The sequence below is a fragment of the Engystomops pustulosus genome, chromosome 3, assembly GCF_040894005.1.
Source record: "Engystomops pustulosus chromosome 3, aEngPut4.maternal, whole genome shotgun sequence".
In the NCBI taxonomy this organism is placed as follows: Eukaryota; Metazoa; Chordata; class Amphibia; order Anura; family Leptodactylidae; genus Engystomops; species Engystomops pustulosus.
In genome coordinates, this window is record NC_092413.1 from 81,805,101 (window position 1) to 81,822,122 (window position 17,022).

General features: G+C 41.8%; 1 protein-coding gene across 1 annotated transcript in view; it reads right to left on the reverse strand.

Annotated features, from left to right (window-relative positions):
* Positions 1-17,022, reverse strand: part of ACOXL (acyl-CoA oxidase like) — a 257,177-nt gene that overhangs the window by 89,083 nt on the left and 151,072 nt on the right. The window contains exon 14 of the mRNA XM_072141224.1: positions 10,815-10,924. Within this exon, the coding sequence (XP_071997325.1) occupies positions 10,815-10,924 (110 nt within the window). The remainder of the gene's footprint in view (positions 1-10,814; positions 10,925-17,022) is intronic.

The following is a 17,022-nucleotide window of genomic DNA, read 5'->3' on the forward strand; positions in this document are numbered from 1 at the left end:
AGATGAATTCTGTAATAAAGATGTGATATTTTCTTTGAATAAGTTTACATTTGTGCTCTTTCATGGAGGTTTAGTAGAGATTTTTACAAAATTTAAAGCCTGCAGAATTATAGCCTACTGTGCAAGGACCCTGCACTAGGTCTGTGATACGCCGGCTTTTCCATGTGTTTTATTTTTTACTTTAGTTTCAAATTTCATATTGTGCGATTTTACTATGATTCAGATTTTAGCATAATAAAATAATCATGATAAGATTCTGCTGGTGTGGAAGATTGTGCTACAAATTATTTACATACAATGTAACTAGAGAAGCTTACAAATAGGATGTCCAGTTTAATTCCCAGTTTGTGATGGAGGTGCTCCAGAGGCTAATTTATTGGATTCATTTGTGGCAGTCCCTATGACCAGTCATGATTTTTAAACATTCTGTAAGAACATTAATTTTTGATAATCTGGTGTCCAGTATGTACATTATCCATAATGTTCATCAATTGTGTTAAATATCTTAAAGACTTGATGTAATCTATAAGCCCTTTTTGTGGTTTCAGTTATAGCTGAATGATTTCATTTGTATCTCTGTGATTGCTTGTTTGCTTACTTTCAGTCCCATGACTATGAATCATAATGATAGTTTCAGGTATTTTATGCATGTAATTTCCTCTTTTTAATACAAATGAACAGTGTCTATATCTTGGTATTATATCTGGGTACTTAGATTAAATTGAAAAACTGTTGTACCTGATCGCTTCAAAAATTCTGAAGAATAAAGATAGAAAAGATAAAGAATAATATAAATATGTGCAGTGTAAATAATGCAATTTGTCATTACAAGACATAAGCTAAAAATAAAAGTGTAGTATTATGGGCACTACAAAACTCCCTCATAAAAGTCAAAAGATAATAGAAAGATGAATCTCCACCTTGCCAGCAAATCGACTTTTTAGCAGAGGTGTTCATTCCTTATAATACCTTACCAGAAACTGAATGATGCCTGGTTTCATTAATGGCAACCATTACTGTACTGGGTGCATCATCTCAATCAATGTTCATATGTAGGAGATTTACTGCTACTAATCATTATTTTCCTTCTATGTATATAAAAGGATATAGGTATAATTATACTAACTAATACTACTAACTAGCTAGTAACTTTAGAATTAAAGAATTTTAAAAGATATTTAAGTCAGTCTTCAATATTGATAATTTGTCCTTTTTTTCACTTTGTTCTCTTTTTTCTTTTTTATGCCCATTTTCCTTTTACCGTATATACTCGAGTATAAGCCGACCCAAGTATAAGCCGAGGCCCCTAATTTTACCGCAAAAACCTGTTAAAACCTATATATTTTTTACTCGAGTATAAGCCGAGTTTGGGTTTTCAGCACATTTTTTTGTGCTGAAAAACTAGGCTTATACTCGAGTATATAAGGTATATTCTATATCCTGGTTCATCACCCGGTCCATCCTGGGCCTATATAAGCTAGAATAAAAAGTTGTAAACTCAATGAGAATCTCTGTAAAATCTGTTATAATTCTACTGTCTCATTTCTCTCACTGCTTCAATATTACCTCTCTTATATTCTACCCTTCACCATAGAGGCTAGCAATTTGCCCCCTTCTGTAAAATATTTCTGCAAGAAATATTCTATGTTGAGCTTGCACTTGTCCTTAGGAAAAATCATTTGTATCAGTTTGCAGGGAGGAACAACTCTGGCACCACAATAAGGTATCTTGTAAGGACAATGACCATGGCAATTAAGGCATTTGATGCAGTCTCCTTAGTAAATGCAATGCTGTATACCACAATGCTGCATCCTACCATATAGGATCAATCAGACAACATAGACACAGTTTAGACGCTAATCAAAATACGAGCAGCCCCTGGGTTACGTACAAGACAGGTTCTTTGAGTTTGTTCTTAAGTTGAATTTGTATGTAAGTCGGAACTGTATGTTTATAATAGTATCTCCACATACAAAAAAATTTTTTTGTTCCAGTGACAATTGGATTTTCAACATTTTTTTCTGTAATGGGAACAAGGATTATCAATAAAACCTCATTACATACACCTATCATTGCAGCCTGGAACTAAAGTAAAACATCCAGAGAGCTTCCCCAGAGAGGTCTATAATGTAACTAGAGAACTAGGGGTCTTCTGTAAGTCAGGTGTTCTTAAGTAGGGGACTGGCTGTACAATCATTCCATACTTCCTTCCATACATGCGCCTAAAATATAAATCACAAAAAAGTAAAAAGTATGCAAACTCACACCACCAAAAAAAAAAAAAAGAAAACCACGCATTCTTATAATTATTATTCATCAGTGTTCACCTTATGTGAAAAGTAAATCTAAGAGCAAATGCTTCCACAGATGTAAAGACTTCCGCATTACCAAAAAACAAAGATCTATTTATATTTTCTTGGTTTAAAACTTCTTGTACTTGGATCTGAAATTACCCCACTGCCTATAACCAACCTCTTTTGAAATCACATGAACATGCAATCTAGCTTCTCTGCATCCAAAGTAATGTGCTATTAATATTAAAATCTTTAGGACAAACAACAAAATAATGTATATCACTACATAGTCAATATGCAATTAATTACATATGATTAAGGGAACATTACACATAAAAGAATACAAGCGCAATATACGTATTACTAATGTCATACTTCTGTGGTCTTTAAGGGGCTCCTGCTGGTGCAAACTGGTATTGCAGTTGAATTTTATGATAATGTTCAAACTTCATAGAATATTTGTCAAATGATACACTAATATTTGTGAATCGATTTCTTAAACAATAGATTGTGTTGCTTCTCCAGTCTGTGTCTTTTGTAGCTAATATGTTCCATCTGTCCTAGTGGGGGACTAAACCTTGCAGGGATACTATGCTGATATGTGTTTTATTGTGAAAACAAGATCCAATTTGTTTCTGTGCTGCCTACCTTATACTATTAATAAGCACAACTATTTGTCTCGTCTCGAATAACGAGCCCCATTGAAGTCAATGGGAGACTCGAGCATTTTTCAAGGGGACCAAGGGTCTGCACAGGGAAGCTTGGCCAAACACCTGGAAACCTCAGAAAATGATGGAAACACCACAGAAATGGACAGAAAACAGCAGGGGCAGCATGCATGGATGCCTCCGAGGATGCTTAATCGCACCATTATGCCAAAATTATGGGCAACAGCATGGCCATGACAGAGTGACCGGATGAGACTAGATAGCATCTAAAACATGCAATAATTGACCCTGACACTATTGAAGACGGCATGCAGAGGCAGCAGCAGGCTAGAGAGTGGCATGGCAACATACCCCAAATGGGCTCAGGCTTCAAACCAATGGGTGGCAGAGAGGAACCAAAGGAGGTGAGCAAGAAGCGCTGAAATGATTTCCTATGTGAACAAAAGGTTGACGGTATATTTAGTCGATAACACAGCATGGTGGCGACATAGTGACCAAGTTCCATAACGTATCTGGTGAAACACCCGAAAAATGAGCCTGACACAGCTTGTTTGATAAGGGGACGACATGTGGAGGCAGCCAAGGAGACGACTTCCATGATTAAGAGCGACAGTATGGGGCATCCAAATTGCGCTGCTATGATTGAAACTTCAGGTCTCCAGCATGGCGGCGACAGATTATGTATCTGGTGAAACACCTGAAAATTCTGCCTGACACAGCTCGTTTGATAAGGAGATGATGTGCTGTATTTCCTCTCGCGCTCCAGCGTCTGGGGTATAGACAGTTGAAAGTTGCGCATGGAGACATTGGTGGATGCTGTGGAGGATCGTGGAGGCGAAATGGACAGGAAACAGCAGGGGCAGTATGCATGGATGCCTCTGAGGCTGCCTAATCTTGGGATGGAGCTGGCGGTCCGCTGCCAGGTGAGCTTTCACCTGTCCAAGCCCCTGTCTCTCGGCTCCTCCCCATCCAGAATGGGCCTGGGGGCCAGAAGCGTTTACTTTGAAAAAATTATAATTTTCAAAGCAGGCGGGGACGTTTGAATATTTCATCTAGGAATAATGGAATAGCATAGCGGTTCTATTTTTAATAGTTTTTTCCGAAATGGTTCCATGATTAAGAGCGACAGTATGGGGCATCCATATTGCGCTGCTATGATTGCAACTTCAGGTCTCCAGCATGGCGGTGACAGATGGGCCGAGTTCCATTATGTATCTGGTGAAACACCCGAAAATTCTGCCTGACACAGCTCGTTTGATAAGGGGATGATGTATGGAGGCAGTATAGTAGTGGTAGATTAAAGGTGCTGCAGTTAAAACTATGTTAGTTGGATCTAGGGATGGAGCTGGCGGCCGCTGCGAGGCGAGCTTTCTCCTGTCCAAGCCCCTGCCTCTCGGCTCCTCCCCACCCAAAAAAGGCCTGGGGGCCAAAAGCGTTTACGTTGAAAAAAAAATATAATTTTCAAAGCAGGCGGGGGCTACGAACAGCACTTCTAAGAATCTTTTGTATAAGATCAAGTGTAGTACTGTTCTTATAAGTAATTGGCTTGGTTATGGTGGTTATTCAGGTTGCGCTTCTTTCACCTGGTGGAGAATAGAAATCCTGAGAAATCCAGGCTTTATTCATCTTGATAAGCGTCAGCCTGTCAGCGCTGTCAGTCGACAGGCGTGTACGCTTATCGGTGATGATGCCACCAGCTGCACTGAAAACCCGCTCAGACAACACGCTAGCGGCAGGGCAGGCAAGAACTTCCAAGGCGTACAGCGCCAGTTCGTGCCACATGTCCAGCTTTGAAACCCAGTAGTTGTAGGGAGCTGTGTGATCATTTAGGACGATGGTATGGTCAGCTACGTACTCCCTCACCATCTTTCTGTAAAGATCAGCCCTACTCTGCCGGGACTGGGGACAGGTGACAGTGTCTTGCTGGGGTGACATAAAACTGGCAAAGGCCTTGTAAAGCGTACCCCTGCCAGTGCTGGACAAGCTGCCTGCTCGCCTACTCTCCCTTGTTACTTGTTCCACAGAAGTACACCCTCTGCCGCTAGCGCTGTCATAAGGGAAATACTGTTTCAGCTTGTGCACCAGGGCCTGCTGGTATTCATGCATTCTCACACTCCTTTCCTCTCCAGGGATGAGAGTGGAAAGATTTTGGTTATACCGTGGGTCCAGGAGAGTGAATAACCAGTAATCGGTGCTGGATTAAATTCTTTGAACGCGAGGGTCACGGGATAGGCAGCCTAGCTTGAAATCTGCCATAAGTGCCAGAGTCTCAACGCACAAGAATTCACTCCCCTCACTGGCCTAACTCTCCATTTCCTCCTCCTCCAACTCCTCTTCTTTTGCCCATACACGCTGAACAGTGAAGGACTGAACAATGGTCCCCTCTTCTGTCTCGCCAACATTCTCCTCCTCTTCCTCCTCATCCTCCTCCACCTCCTCCGGTATGCACTGAGAAACAGACCTGAGTGTGCTTTGGCTATCAACAAGGGAATCTTCTTCCCCCGTCTCTTGTGACGAGCGCAAAGCTTCTGACTTCATGCTGACCAGAGAGTTTTTCAACAGGCCAAGCAGCGGGATGGTGCGGCTGATGATGGCGACATCGCCACTGACCATCTGTGTTGACTCCTCAAAGTTACTCAGCACCTGACAGATATCAGACATCCACTTCCCTCCTCATTGTAGACTTGAGGAAGCTGACTGACCTGACTACCAGTTCTGGTGGAAGTTGACATCTGGCAGTCTACAATCGCTCTGCACTGCTGGTAAACTCTGGATAACATGGTTAATGTTGAATTCCACCTCGTGGGCACGTTGCACAACAGTCGGTGAGCGGGCAGTTGGAGGCGGCGCTGCGCTGTCCTGAGAGTGGCAGCATCTGTGCTGGACTTCCTGAAATGTGTACAGATGCGGCGCACCCTAGTGAGCAAATCAGACAGATTGGGGTATGTCTTGAGGAACCGCTGAACTATGAGATTTAACACATGGGCCAGACATGGCACATGTGTCAGTCTGCCGAGTTGCAGGGCCGCCACCAGGTTACGGCCGTTGTCACACACAACCATGCCTGGCTTCAGGTTCAGCGGTGCCAACCACAGATCAGTCTGCGCCGTGATGCCCTGTAATAGCTCTTGGGCGGTGTGCCTTTTATCGCCTAGGCTCAGCAATTTGAGCACCGCCTGCTGTCGCTTAGCAACGGCATTGCTGCTGTGCCTAGAGCTACCGACTGATGGCGCCATGCCCACGGGTGGTAATTCGGAGGGGGAGGTGTGGGAGGAGGAGGGGGCATAGTAGGCCTGAGAGACCTGGACCGAGGTAGGCCCCGCAATCCTCGGCGTCGGCAGTATATGACCAGCCCCAGGGTCAGACTCGGTCCCAGCCTCCACCAAGTTAACCAAATGTGCCGTCAGCAATATATAGTGGCCCTGCCCGGCAGCACTCGTCCACGTGTCCATGGTCAGGTGGACCTTGTCAGAAAGGGCGTTGGACAGGGCACGGATGATGTTGTGTGACACGTGCTGGTGCAGGGCTGGGACGGCACATCGGGAAAAGTAGTGGCGGCTGGGGACCGAACACTGAGGGGCGGCCGCCGCCATGAGTTTGCGAAAGGCCTCGGTCTCTACCAGCCTATAGGGCAGCATCTCCAGGCTGAGTAATTTGGAGATGTGGACGTTGAGGGCTTGGGCGTGTGGGTGGGTTGCATTGTATTTCCTCTTGCGCTCCAGCGCCTGGGGTATAGACAGCTAAACGCTGCGAATGAAGACATTGGTGGATGCTGTGGAGGATCGTGGAGGTGAAGGTGTGGTTTTCGCATGGGAGGTGTTTGGGCTGGGGTCTGACTAGCAGAGGCAGCAGATGGCACAGGGGAAGGAGCAGTGGTGTGCCCGGCCGGAGGTGAACGGCCTTGGTTCCATTGAGTGGGGTGTTTAGCATTCATATGCCTGCGCATACTGGTGGTGGTTAAGCGCCATCACCTGTTCGCACTGTTCTGGCCTCAACAGTGCTCTACCACGAGACATGAACCTAGGGAGTGTAGTTGTGCGGCGTTCCCCTGCTCCCTCATCAGCAGGTGGTGTCTCACCCCGCCCAGGACCACAGCCTCTGAACCCCTGCAGTAGTTGGACGCCCACACCCTCTACCCCTAGCCCTCGGGTTCAACATTTTCAAAATTAAAGTGTAAGACTGTGCCTAATTCAATCAAACCCCTAATAAATTGTCCCACTTAGGTGTTTGAGATGGATATGTGTGTCACTAAGAGCTAAACACAACGGTCGCAGGTCTCCCAGCAAATTCCTCACAATATGGTACTAGCTGCACTACTAATGCCAGCAAGCCCAGTCACAAGCAAACAAAAAAAAAATTCTAGCCCCAACAAGGGCTGTTGGGTTCTTGTAGACTCACTCCTGCCTAACAGTAAGCTAATATAACACCCTAACGCTATCTCTGCAGCAGCAGCAGCTCTCTCTTTAATGGCATCCAGACAGAGAATGATGCAAGCAGCGCGGGCAAGGGCAAGTCTATTCCAGGGTCACCTGATCAGGCCAGCCAACCACTGCTATCGACGTGTAAGTGTATCACGTGATGCTGGGTGGAGTGCAGAGTCTCCTGGCTTGTGATTGCCTCTGTTTCTGGCCGCCAAAAATCAAAACGGCGGGAGATGCCATTTTTTCGAGCTGGCGAAATATTCGGCCAAGCAACGAGCAGTTTCGAGTACAGTAATGCTCCAACGAGCATCAAGCTCGGACGAGTGTGTTCATTCATCTCTAATAAAGACCAAATTTTCTCTGACAACATGAAACTTGAAAAATAGAGCCTAGTTTTGTGGTATGCTGTATGATGTCTTCTGTTCCTCAACCAGTGTTACACATGGCTTACCTGCTGTCCGAGGCAAAAAAAAATCAAATGGCTACTGACACTTCTGCACCAGCCAGGGGTGCCAACAAGATACTTGAGTATTGGACCGCAGGAATGGCTGGATATCAGTTTTCCAGTCTAATTGGAAAAACTCTTTAAGCACTTCCATTGTACAGTGTACTTAGCTTTTAGCTATTTCTTTTTACAACATGCTGATGAATAATGAATGAATAAATAAATAACAAAAAAGTAAATGAATAAATAACAAGGAAACCTACACTCAAAATCCTGCATGATAATCCAGGGACACTTACTCATAGATCCATGACTTCTTATACTTGTTATCCATGGCCTCTTTCTTTCTAAAATCAACTTTTAAAAATATGCCAATGAGCCTGAGGGGCTACCCTAGGCTTTAAGGATTTTGATGGTAGATTTCCTTCAATATGGCAGACCTGCACTCTTTTCCTAGGCCTATGATTGCAATATCATCACCTTGGCACACTGCAACAGTTTGTATGCTAAGGTTACTATTGATAACGGTAACAACGTAACTATATGGGTAGGATTGTAGTTATGTCCGATTTAGGACATAAAAAAGCAGATGTCAGGATTAAATGGGTATTGCAGTTAAAAAAAGTACAAACACACACTTAGGGCTCCATCGGATGGCCGTGCCCATTGCATTTCAGCAAAATATCTGATCATGTGATATTCGTGTGCAGTCTGCATCTGTTTATCATCCATTATTTTCATGTCCCCAAAAAAATAAATGGATATCTAATCTACTTACTGCCATGCCCAATTGGTTACCTAGCAACATTTGAGAAATAAACATACTGCATACGGATGTCATCTGTGTGCTGTCAGTTTTTAGGTGGCTTCATTGACTATGGAGGTCCGCCTTTGAAAAAAAACATAGTGCATGCTGCAATTTTTTTTTCACTTGTTCTGCACATCTGTAAAAAATGAACAAGTGAACAGGCTGCGATCATACGCAGTGTTTGGATTGCATTTAAAAACGCAATTCAGGTACAGTTGGGAGGAGCTTTAGACCTACAGAAGGTACAGAAAGGATTCAGACCCCTTTAAATGTTTTACTCTTTGTTTCACTGCAGCCAATTGGTAAAATAAAAGAATTCTTCTTTTTGCTCATTAATGAAATGTTCTGCAATTTTGGCAATATACTTTCTGTATGAATTTCTTATGGTTTCCTGGATCTCTGCTTGCTGTCCTTCTATAGAAGGCTTCACGGTTTACTTCCTGTGGACAGAAATCTGACCATGGTCACACAAGCGCACGGCTGCTTATAACACACAGCTCTGATTACTCTCTATAATGATTTATGTCCACTGGAAGTAAATAACGACCGAAAGCAGAGATCTAGAAAACCATTAGGAATTAATACAGAAAGTATATTGGAAAATTGCATAACTTTCGATTACACAAACATTAAAATTTATTTGCTGAAATGGGAATACCCGTTATTAAATAATTAAAACTGAAATTTTACATGGTCATATGTATTCAGACCCGTTGCTGAGTAAACTCAAATTTAGCTCACATGCTGTCCATTTCCTTATAATCCTTCTTGACCTGGTTCCACTTCAATATTGAAGTCCAGCAGTGTTTAATTAAACTGATTGGACACACATGTCTTTATAAGATCTCACAGTGCATGTCAGAGTACATGAGAATCATGAGGGCTAAGGAACTGCCTAATGAGCTCAGAGACAGAATTGTGACAATGCACAGATCTGGCCAAGGTTTAAAAATAATTTCTGCAGCACTCAAGGTTCCTAAGAGCATAGTGGAAGAAGATTACAACTCTCCCTCAACCTGTCCATCCAGCCAAACTAAGCAATCGTCGGAGAAGAGCCTTGGTGAAAGAGGTAAAGAAGAACCCCAAGATCACTGTGACTGAGCTCCAGAGATGCAGTAGGGAGATGAAAGGTAACTATCACTGCAGCTCAAAACCAATCGGGGCTTTATGGCAGAGTGTGCCAAAAGAAGCCTCCAACCAATGCAAGACTTATGAAAGGGGCATACAGTTTACAAAAAATACATGAAGGACTCCCAGACTATAAGAAATAAGATTCTCTGGTCTGATGAGATGAAGAATGAACTTTTTGGTGATTAATTCTAAGCGGTATGTGTGGAGAAAACCAGGCACTGCTCATCACCTGCCAAATAAAATCCCAGCAGTGAAACATGGTGGTGGCAGCATCATGCTATCGGAGTGTTTTTCAGCTCCAGGGAAAGGACAAGTGCTCGCAATTGAAAGAAAGATAACCGTGGCCAAGTACAGAGGCTCTGGACCAGACTAGGCCAAAGGTTCACCTTCCAAAAAGACAAAGATCATAAGCACACATCTAAAATAACAAAGTAGTAGCCTCTGAACAACTCTGCGACCTTTCTTGACTGACCCAGCCAGAGACCTGACCTAAACCTAATTGAGCATCTCTGGAGAAACTTGAAAATATCTGTCCACCAACGTTCATCATCTAACCTGAGGGAACTGAAGAGGATCTTCAAGGAAGAATGGAGAGGATACCCAAATCCAAGTGTAAAAACCTTTCCCCAGAAGACCCATGTCTGTACTGGCACAGCACAGTGCTTCTAATGAATACTGAGCAAAAGGTCTGAATACTTATGACCATGTGATTATTTCAGATGTTCTTATTTGATAAATTAGCAAAAATATCTAAAATTCTATTTTTTTTGTCTGTCAAAATGGAGTGCAGAGTGTACATTACTGAGCAAAAATAAAGAACTTATGCCCTTAACAATTGGCTGCAATGAAACAGAGAGTGAAAATTTAAAAGAGTACTTTAAAAACTAAACACTTTCTGTACCGTTCTGTACTGTAAATTCTTTCAATCAGTAACGAGAAACACATGTTTTCAATGTGTATTGGCAAAATATATGGATAGCATGCCAATTCATATTTAAGTATACATTGTTATGTATCATTATATAAATACCCTTAGCACATGTATACCTTGTTCTTAGCCGATCGCCAATAGAGCTAGTCCAGTTTCTGAGAAGACCAAATACTGGACTTTCCTCATACTGTCTTGTGTATTGAGCAAGGAGTTCTCGAACCACCACCTAAAAAACAACAAAAAAAATATGTTTTTTAAAAAAAGTAGAGTGCCATAGTATGTGATAGGAACACCCAGGCCAGTCGTATTTACTAAAGCTGAACTACACCTAAACTCTCCACCAGCTCCGACCTGGCGGAGATTTAATTCTGGCATCTGAGCACAGCAACAGATTTACTCTTTTTAAGGCCCCTTTCTCACAAATGCATGATTTCTTCAGTCCTATATTTCAGTGCCACGTGAATCTCTATATATGTGACGTTTTTCATTTGCATGTGCACACATGTCACTATGTCTGTACTGTACCTGTATACATTGGGATGGTAAATGATGGTTGGCTGAAGGATGGCTGACCATTGTTTGGCTGACAGAATGCACCTCCTACTGGTTCTGGTCTCTCTGGATACTACATTTATATACAGCAGCATACAGTGCACAACCGTATGCAGCTTATATGCATATGAAATACTGGAGAAAATAGGACATGCTCTATATTTTATTATGTCTATACTTTAAATGGATGGCTTAAATGGAGGCCTTAATCTGGGGTGCAGTACATTGGTGAAAGGGATATTAAGACTGGCTCTTAACACACCAGACAACATGTAGGATTTGCTGCTCAGATTAATGTATATCCTTGCTCCTTGTAGAAGAAAGGGGGGTGGGGGCAACACCTGACAAAAGAATGGGAGCTGTGGTTATCGAGTCAGACAGCATAGATGTGCTTCGCCTTTGATCTCAGTACAACTTAGAGATAGCCATGAACAGCTAAATAGTTGGATTGCCAAGTGTCAGGCTCCAACTGATCTGATCAGTGGTGGGAATCGATTGCAATTACCCAGAATAACTCTTTAACCTTTTAATATGATTTCCAAATGTGTACATAACAAAGCTGGCTATCCCTGTGTTTTTTATTTATGAAACTGTCTTACAGCCCATAGCAACCAATAACAACACAGATTTAATTTAATTTCCCATAGGCACCAAAGAAAATGTAACTTTTAAAAAGCTTGTAAAAACTTGCACCTATACGTTTTATGTTCCCTTATTTCCCTTACCTATAGAAACACTGAATGATTAAGTAAATTGGCTTTTTTTTTTTTAAATCCACATTCATCCAAATGCTGGGGGATCCCCTGTCATCACAAAGAATACAAGTTCAAAGATGGATGCAAGATATGCAGAGAAGATGTGACATGACTCTTATCTAAATGGTCTGCTACAATTAAATCACTTTCATTTATCATAAAGATAGTGGAGCTCATTTACAAAGGGTCGAGTTGCTCACGTTCGTTGGACTATGCTCCTTTTTCGGGGATTGCACGGGTAGGACAGGTTTTTAGTAGGCGTCTGCGCTGGGATTTTGTCGCACGTGATTGTTTTTGGCACAACTGCGCTGGCTTCCATGCGACACAATTAAGGGGCGTGCTGTCGAATTATCCGACCGATTTGGACTGAGAGCAGGATTTAACATTCAAATTGTGTCGCAAGTCCAAGCACTTACATGCACCATTAAAAAGATGGTGAACTCTGTCAGACTTGAGTGGGGATGTGACACATGCAGGATATCAGGCGCACGATCTTAGTGAATCGCAAATAGTAAAAATTGAGTTGCGCACTAAATCCTTGTTAGGAGCGACTTCACAGTCAAAGACCGACCCCCATGTCCACAAACTTCAAATAAATAAAACAATCTGAATGGAGCTCCTTTAGTGTCCTTATTATTATCTGTAGAAAAGTTCCACAACTCCTTTCCACTTCTGCTCTTTACATTTTTTCAAGTATGTTTCCACATAAAAATATTCTTCTGATGAGAATAAACCGCTATTCAGACAGTTTTGTTGCGTTTCCTTCATCCTTCAAACCCACCACAAATGTTGCGGGTTGCTGGAAAAGATTTAAGCAACTATAGTGCAGTATGTTCAACCAAATTGCAATTTATTCCATAAAAACATACTCTCAAACATAAGTAAAACTACTCACACACATAAGTAAAAATGTGCATATAAAATCCTTCTTCCGTGGTAGCGAAACCCTGGGTTGGGCGAACAAGCGAGACTGGCGTCTAGATTGCGGATTTTATATGCCCACATACTGCACTATCTTTGCTTAAATATTTTCCAGCAACATTTGTGGTGGGTATGAAGGATGAGGAAATGCAACGGAGCTGTCTGAATAGCAGTCTATTCTCATCAGAAGAATCTTTTAATGTGGAAACATACTTGAAAAAATTTAAAGAGTGGAAGTGGAAAGGAGTTGCGGAACTTTTCTACAGATAATAATAACGACACTAAAGGAGCTCCAGTCAAATTGTTTTATTTATCTTAGTGAATCGTGGCACAGTGCATTATCGTTGGACAATTCACTTTCGGGGAACTACGGCGGCTGGGTATGTAAATGTGCCCCACTGCGTACCCTGCAAACTTATTTAACCTGTTAACGCTCAGCGTCCGATATATCGGACGCTGAGCACGGTGACTTAGCGCTCAGCGTCCTTTATATATCGGACGCAGAGCCGATGCCGGTTGAGCTCAAGATCTGAGCCGAACCAGCATCGGGAAACACAGGGTGCTTCCCTCATAGTTAAAGCCCCAGTGTAACACCTGCGGTCGGAGTGTGCTCCAATTGTGGGAGCTTAACCCGTTAAATGCCGCGGTCAGCGCGACCGCGGCATCTAACATGCCTCTGGGAGGTCTTTCCCCATTGATGGCCCCCCCCCTAACCATTTTCAGGGGGCGCCAATCGTTGCCATGACATCTCTGGGGTCCGATCGGGACCCCAGAGATGCCTGAAGGCAGTGCCTAAAAGATGGCGTCTGTGACATCATCTTTCATGCACAGTGTCAGCCTATGCATGTGCATAGGCTGACACTGCAAATACCCTGCAATACATGAGCATTGCAGAGTATTATCATGAACAAGCAATCAGTTGATTGCTTGTTCATGTCCCATGGTGGAAGTAGTAAAAAAGGAAAAAAAAAATGTTTTTCAATAAAAAAAATAAAGTAATAAATTATTAAAAATGCCCATAAGCCCCATAACATATAAAGAGACATATGCTAAAAAAAATAATAAATTATAACACAAACCCCACATATGTGGTATCACCGCATCCGTAACAATCCATAGAATAAAATAATTATTGAACCCCACGTTGAACGCCGTAAAAAAAAATGTCATAAACCAGCCAAAAATTATTATTTTTACCTATTGAATCCCACAAAAAAAAAAACATATGTACTCCAGAATGATACTGTTGCAAAGTACAACTCCTGCAAAAAACAAGCCATCAACCAGCTCCATAGCCAAAAAAAATAGGAAGATGGCAATGCAAAAATGATATATTTTTCCCACATTAGGGTTTTATTTGGCAAATTTAGTAAAACAAAAGAAAATCCAGTACAGAATTGATTATTTTTTACTCCTGCCCTCCCCAAAAAAATTCTACATTTTCAGCAGTAGGGGATACCAACCCCAAAATGGTAACTTTGGAAAAAGCATCTCATTCCGCAAAAAAAATGTCGTCGCATGGCCCCAATAACCAAAAAGCGAAAATTTTATAGCCTACAAAAGGGGCCAATGAGGAAACTAAAATCCTGGCAGCTGCAGGGCGCTCCTTCCCTTCTGTGCCTCGCTGTGAACCCATAAAACAAGTCCCGGCCACATGTGGGAGGTCTCTGCACTCAGGAGAAATTATAGGACAAATTGTATGGTGGGTTTTTTCTTTTTAGCTTTTGGAAATGTGTAAATTTTAGGGCTAAATGAATGTATAACCGGCACAATTTGACCATTCTATTTTTCACCTCCATTTTGATTACATTACTATGAAGATCTCAAGGGGTTAACAATCTTCCTAAAATCTGTTTCTGCTAGTTTGAGGGCTGCAGATTTGAAAATGGATTGATACATAGGGGTTTTTTGATGCTAAATATGTAAAATTTCATTCAAAACAGGATTTATCCCCAAAATAGTCAATTCTGAAAATACGGAAAATCGATGTTCTATTTGTAAGCCGCGTGACATCAAAATAAATTATCCAGACATTTCAGAAATTATGAAAATCCAAAGTAGACATATGGGAAATGTTATTCAGCAATTTATTTGGTGGTGAATCTATCTGCCTGAAAACGCAATGAATTAAAATTTCGAAAATGGAAAATTTTTTTTAAAAAATCATCAGTTTTTCTTTTTTTGTTTTTTTTTGTAAATAAACGCAAAACTTATCAAAACTTTGATAAATAACAGTGTTCAAAAGTTATAACCATATAAAGAGATGTCAGAATCCAAAAAATCGGGCTGAGCCTTAAGCTACGAAATGGCTGCGTCCTTAATGAATTTTATTTAAGATAAAAACTTCCCTAAAACAGTCAACACATTTTAAAAATCATAAATTCCGATTGCATTCATACATTCCACTACATGACAATATATTTTCCATGGGACATGCATTATTACGCTTGTGTGAAGGAGAAAATATTTTTCACCAAACAATATATATCTACCCATATATATATATCCTCATCTACTAGTCTACAGGGGAAATATTCAGAAAGTGTCAAAGAACAATTGTCTTTGTTGTTCACAGAAACCAACCCCAGTAGAGCTTTACTTTATAAATAAGAAATAAATGAAAGTTGATCTCTGATTGGTTGCTGTGTGCTACAAGGACATTTTCACAAATGTTTTTTTCTTCAGTCCCATCCTGTATACAGTTAGCAATGACATTCCCTTCTTCCAGGAATCAGATTTCACTTCTGAAATAAACACCTAGCTGTTCATATGTATGCACTGTCTAGACAGCTGTCTGAGATGAGTCACTATGAATCACCCAGCTAATAGTATGAACACTTACTGTCCTTGAGATAAGGAAAAGTTCCAATAACTTTCATGGTAATCCACAAGTCAAACAACTGTAGCTGGTCACGCATGTTATTCCATTCTGCTGCTTGTGATACTAAGCAATTACAATTTTATAAAATCCCTTAAAGCAGATACGATTCACAGTAGTGTTAAACTCTTCATTATAAATTATACAACTATTGATGACTATAAGATGAAAAAACAACACAGAAAATGTGGGCGGCATGCAATAATAATACGTTGGTCCAATATATTTTCTTTTATTGAGAAATAGAAGTCAGAAGTAGTAAAACAACAAGTATAAACTAGCAGGACAATACGCATGGTCAAAGATAATGTTACAGACATTGAAAACTTCTGTTGATTAAAATATGTGCTAATGTGTATGGGGGGTGCTAATGTGTATGGGGGGTGCTAATGTGTATGGGGGGTGCTAATGTGTACGGGGGGTAATGTGTATGGGGGGGCTGGCAGGCTATATACTACAGGGGGCTGGCAGGCTATATACAACAGGGGGGCTGGAAGGCTATATACTACAGGGGGGCTGGCAGGCTATATACTACAGGGGGGCTGGCAAGTTATATACTACAGGGGGGCTGGCAGGCTGTATACTACAGAGGGGCTGGCAGGCTGTATACTACAGGGGGCTGGCAGGCTATATACTACAGAGGAGCTGGCAGGCTATATACTACAGGGGGGCTGGCAGGCTATATACTATAGAGGGGCTGGCAGGCTATATACTACAGGGGGGCTGGCAGGCTATACATGACAGGGGGCTGCAGGCTATAAACTACAGGGGGCTGGCAGGCTATATACTACAGGGGGGCTGGCAGGCTATATACTACAGGGGGGCTGGCAGGCTATATACTACAGAGGGGCTGACAGGCTATATACTACAGGGGGGCTGACAGGCTATATACTACAGGGGGGCTGACAGGCTATATACTACAGGGGGCTGACAGGCTATATACTACAGGGGACTGGCAGGCTATAAACTACAGGGGGGTTGGCAGGCTATAAACTACAGGGGGCTGGCAGGCTATATACTGGGGAGGCTGTGACCAATGCATTTCCCACCCTTGGCTTATACTCGAGTCAATAGGTTTTTCTAATTTTTTTTGTTTTAAAATTAGGGGTCTCGGCTTATACTCGAGTACATACGGTAATAATAGAATTAAATAATGTGCAGATATTATGTGTAAATGCTCATTAATAATTTGTAGGGATTATATGTATTATAATAATT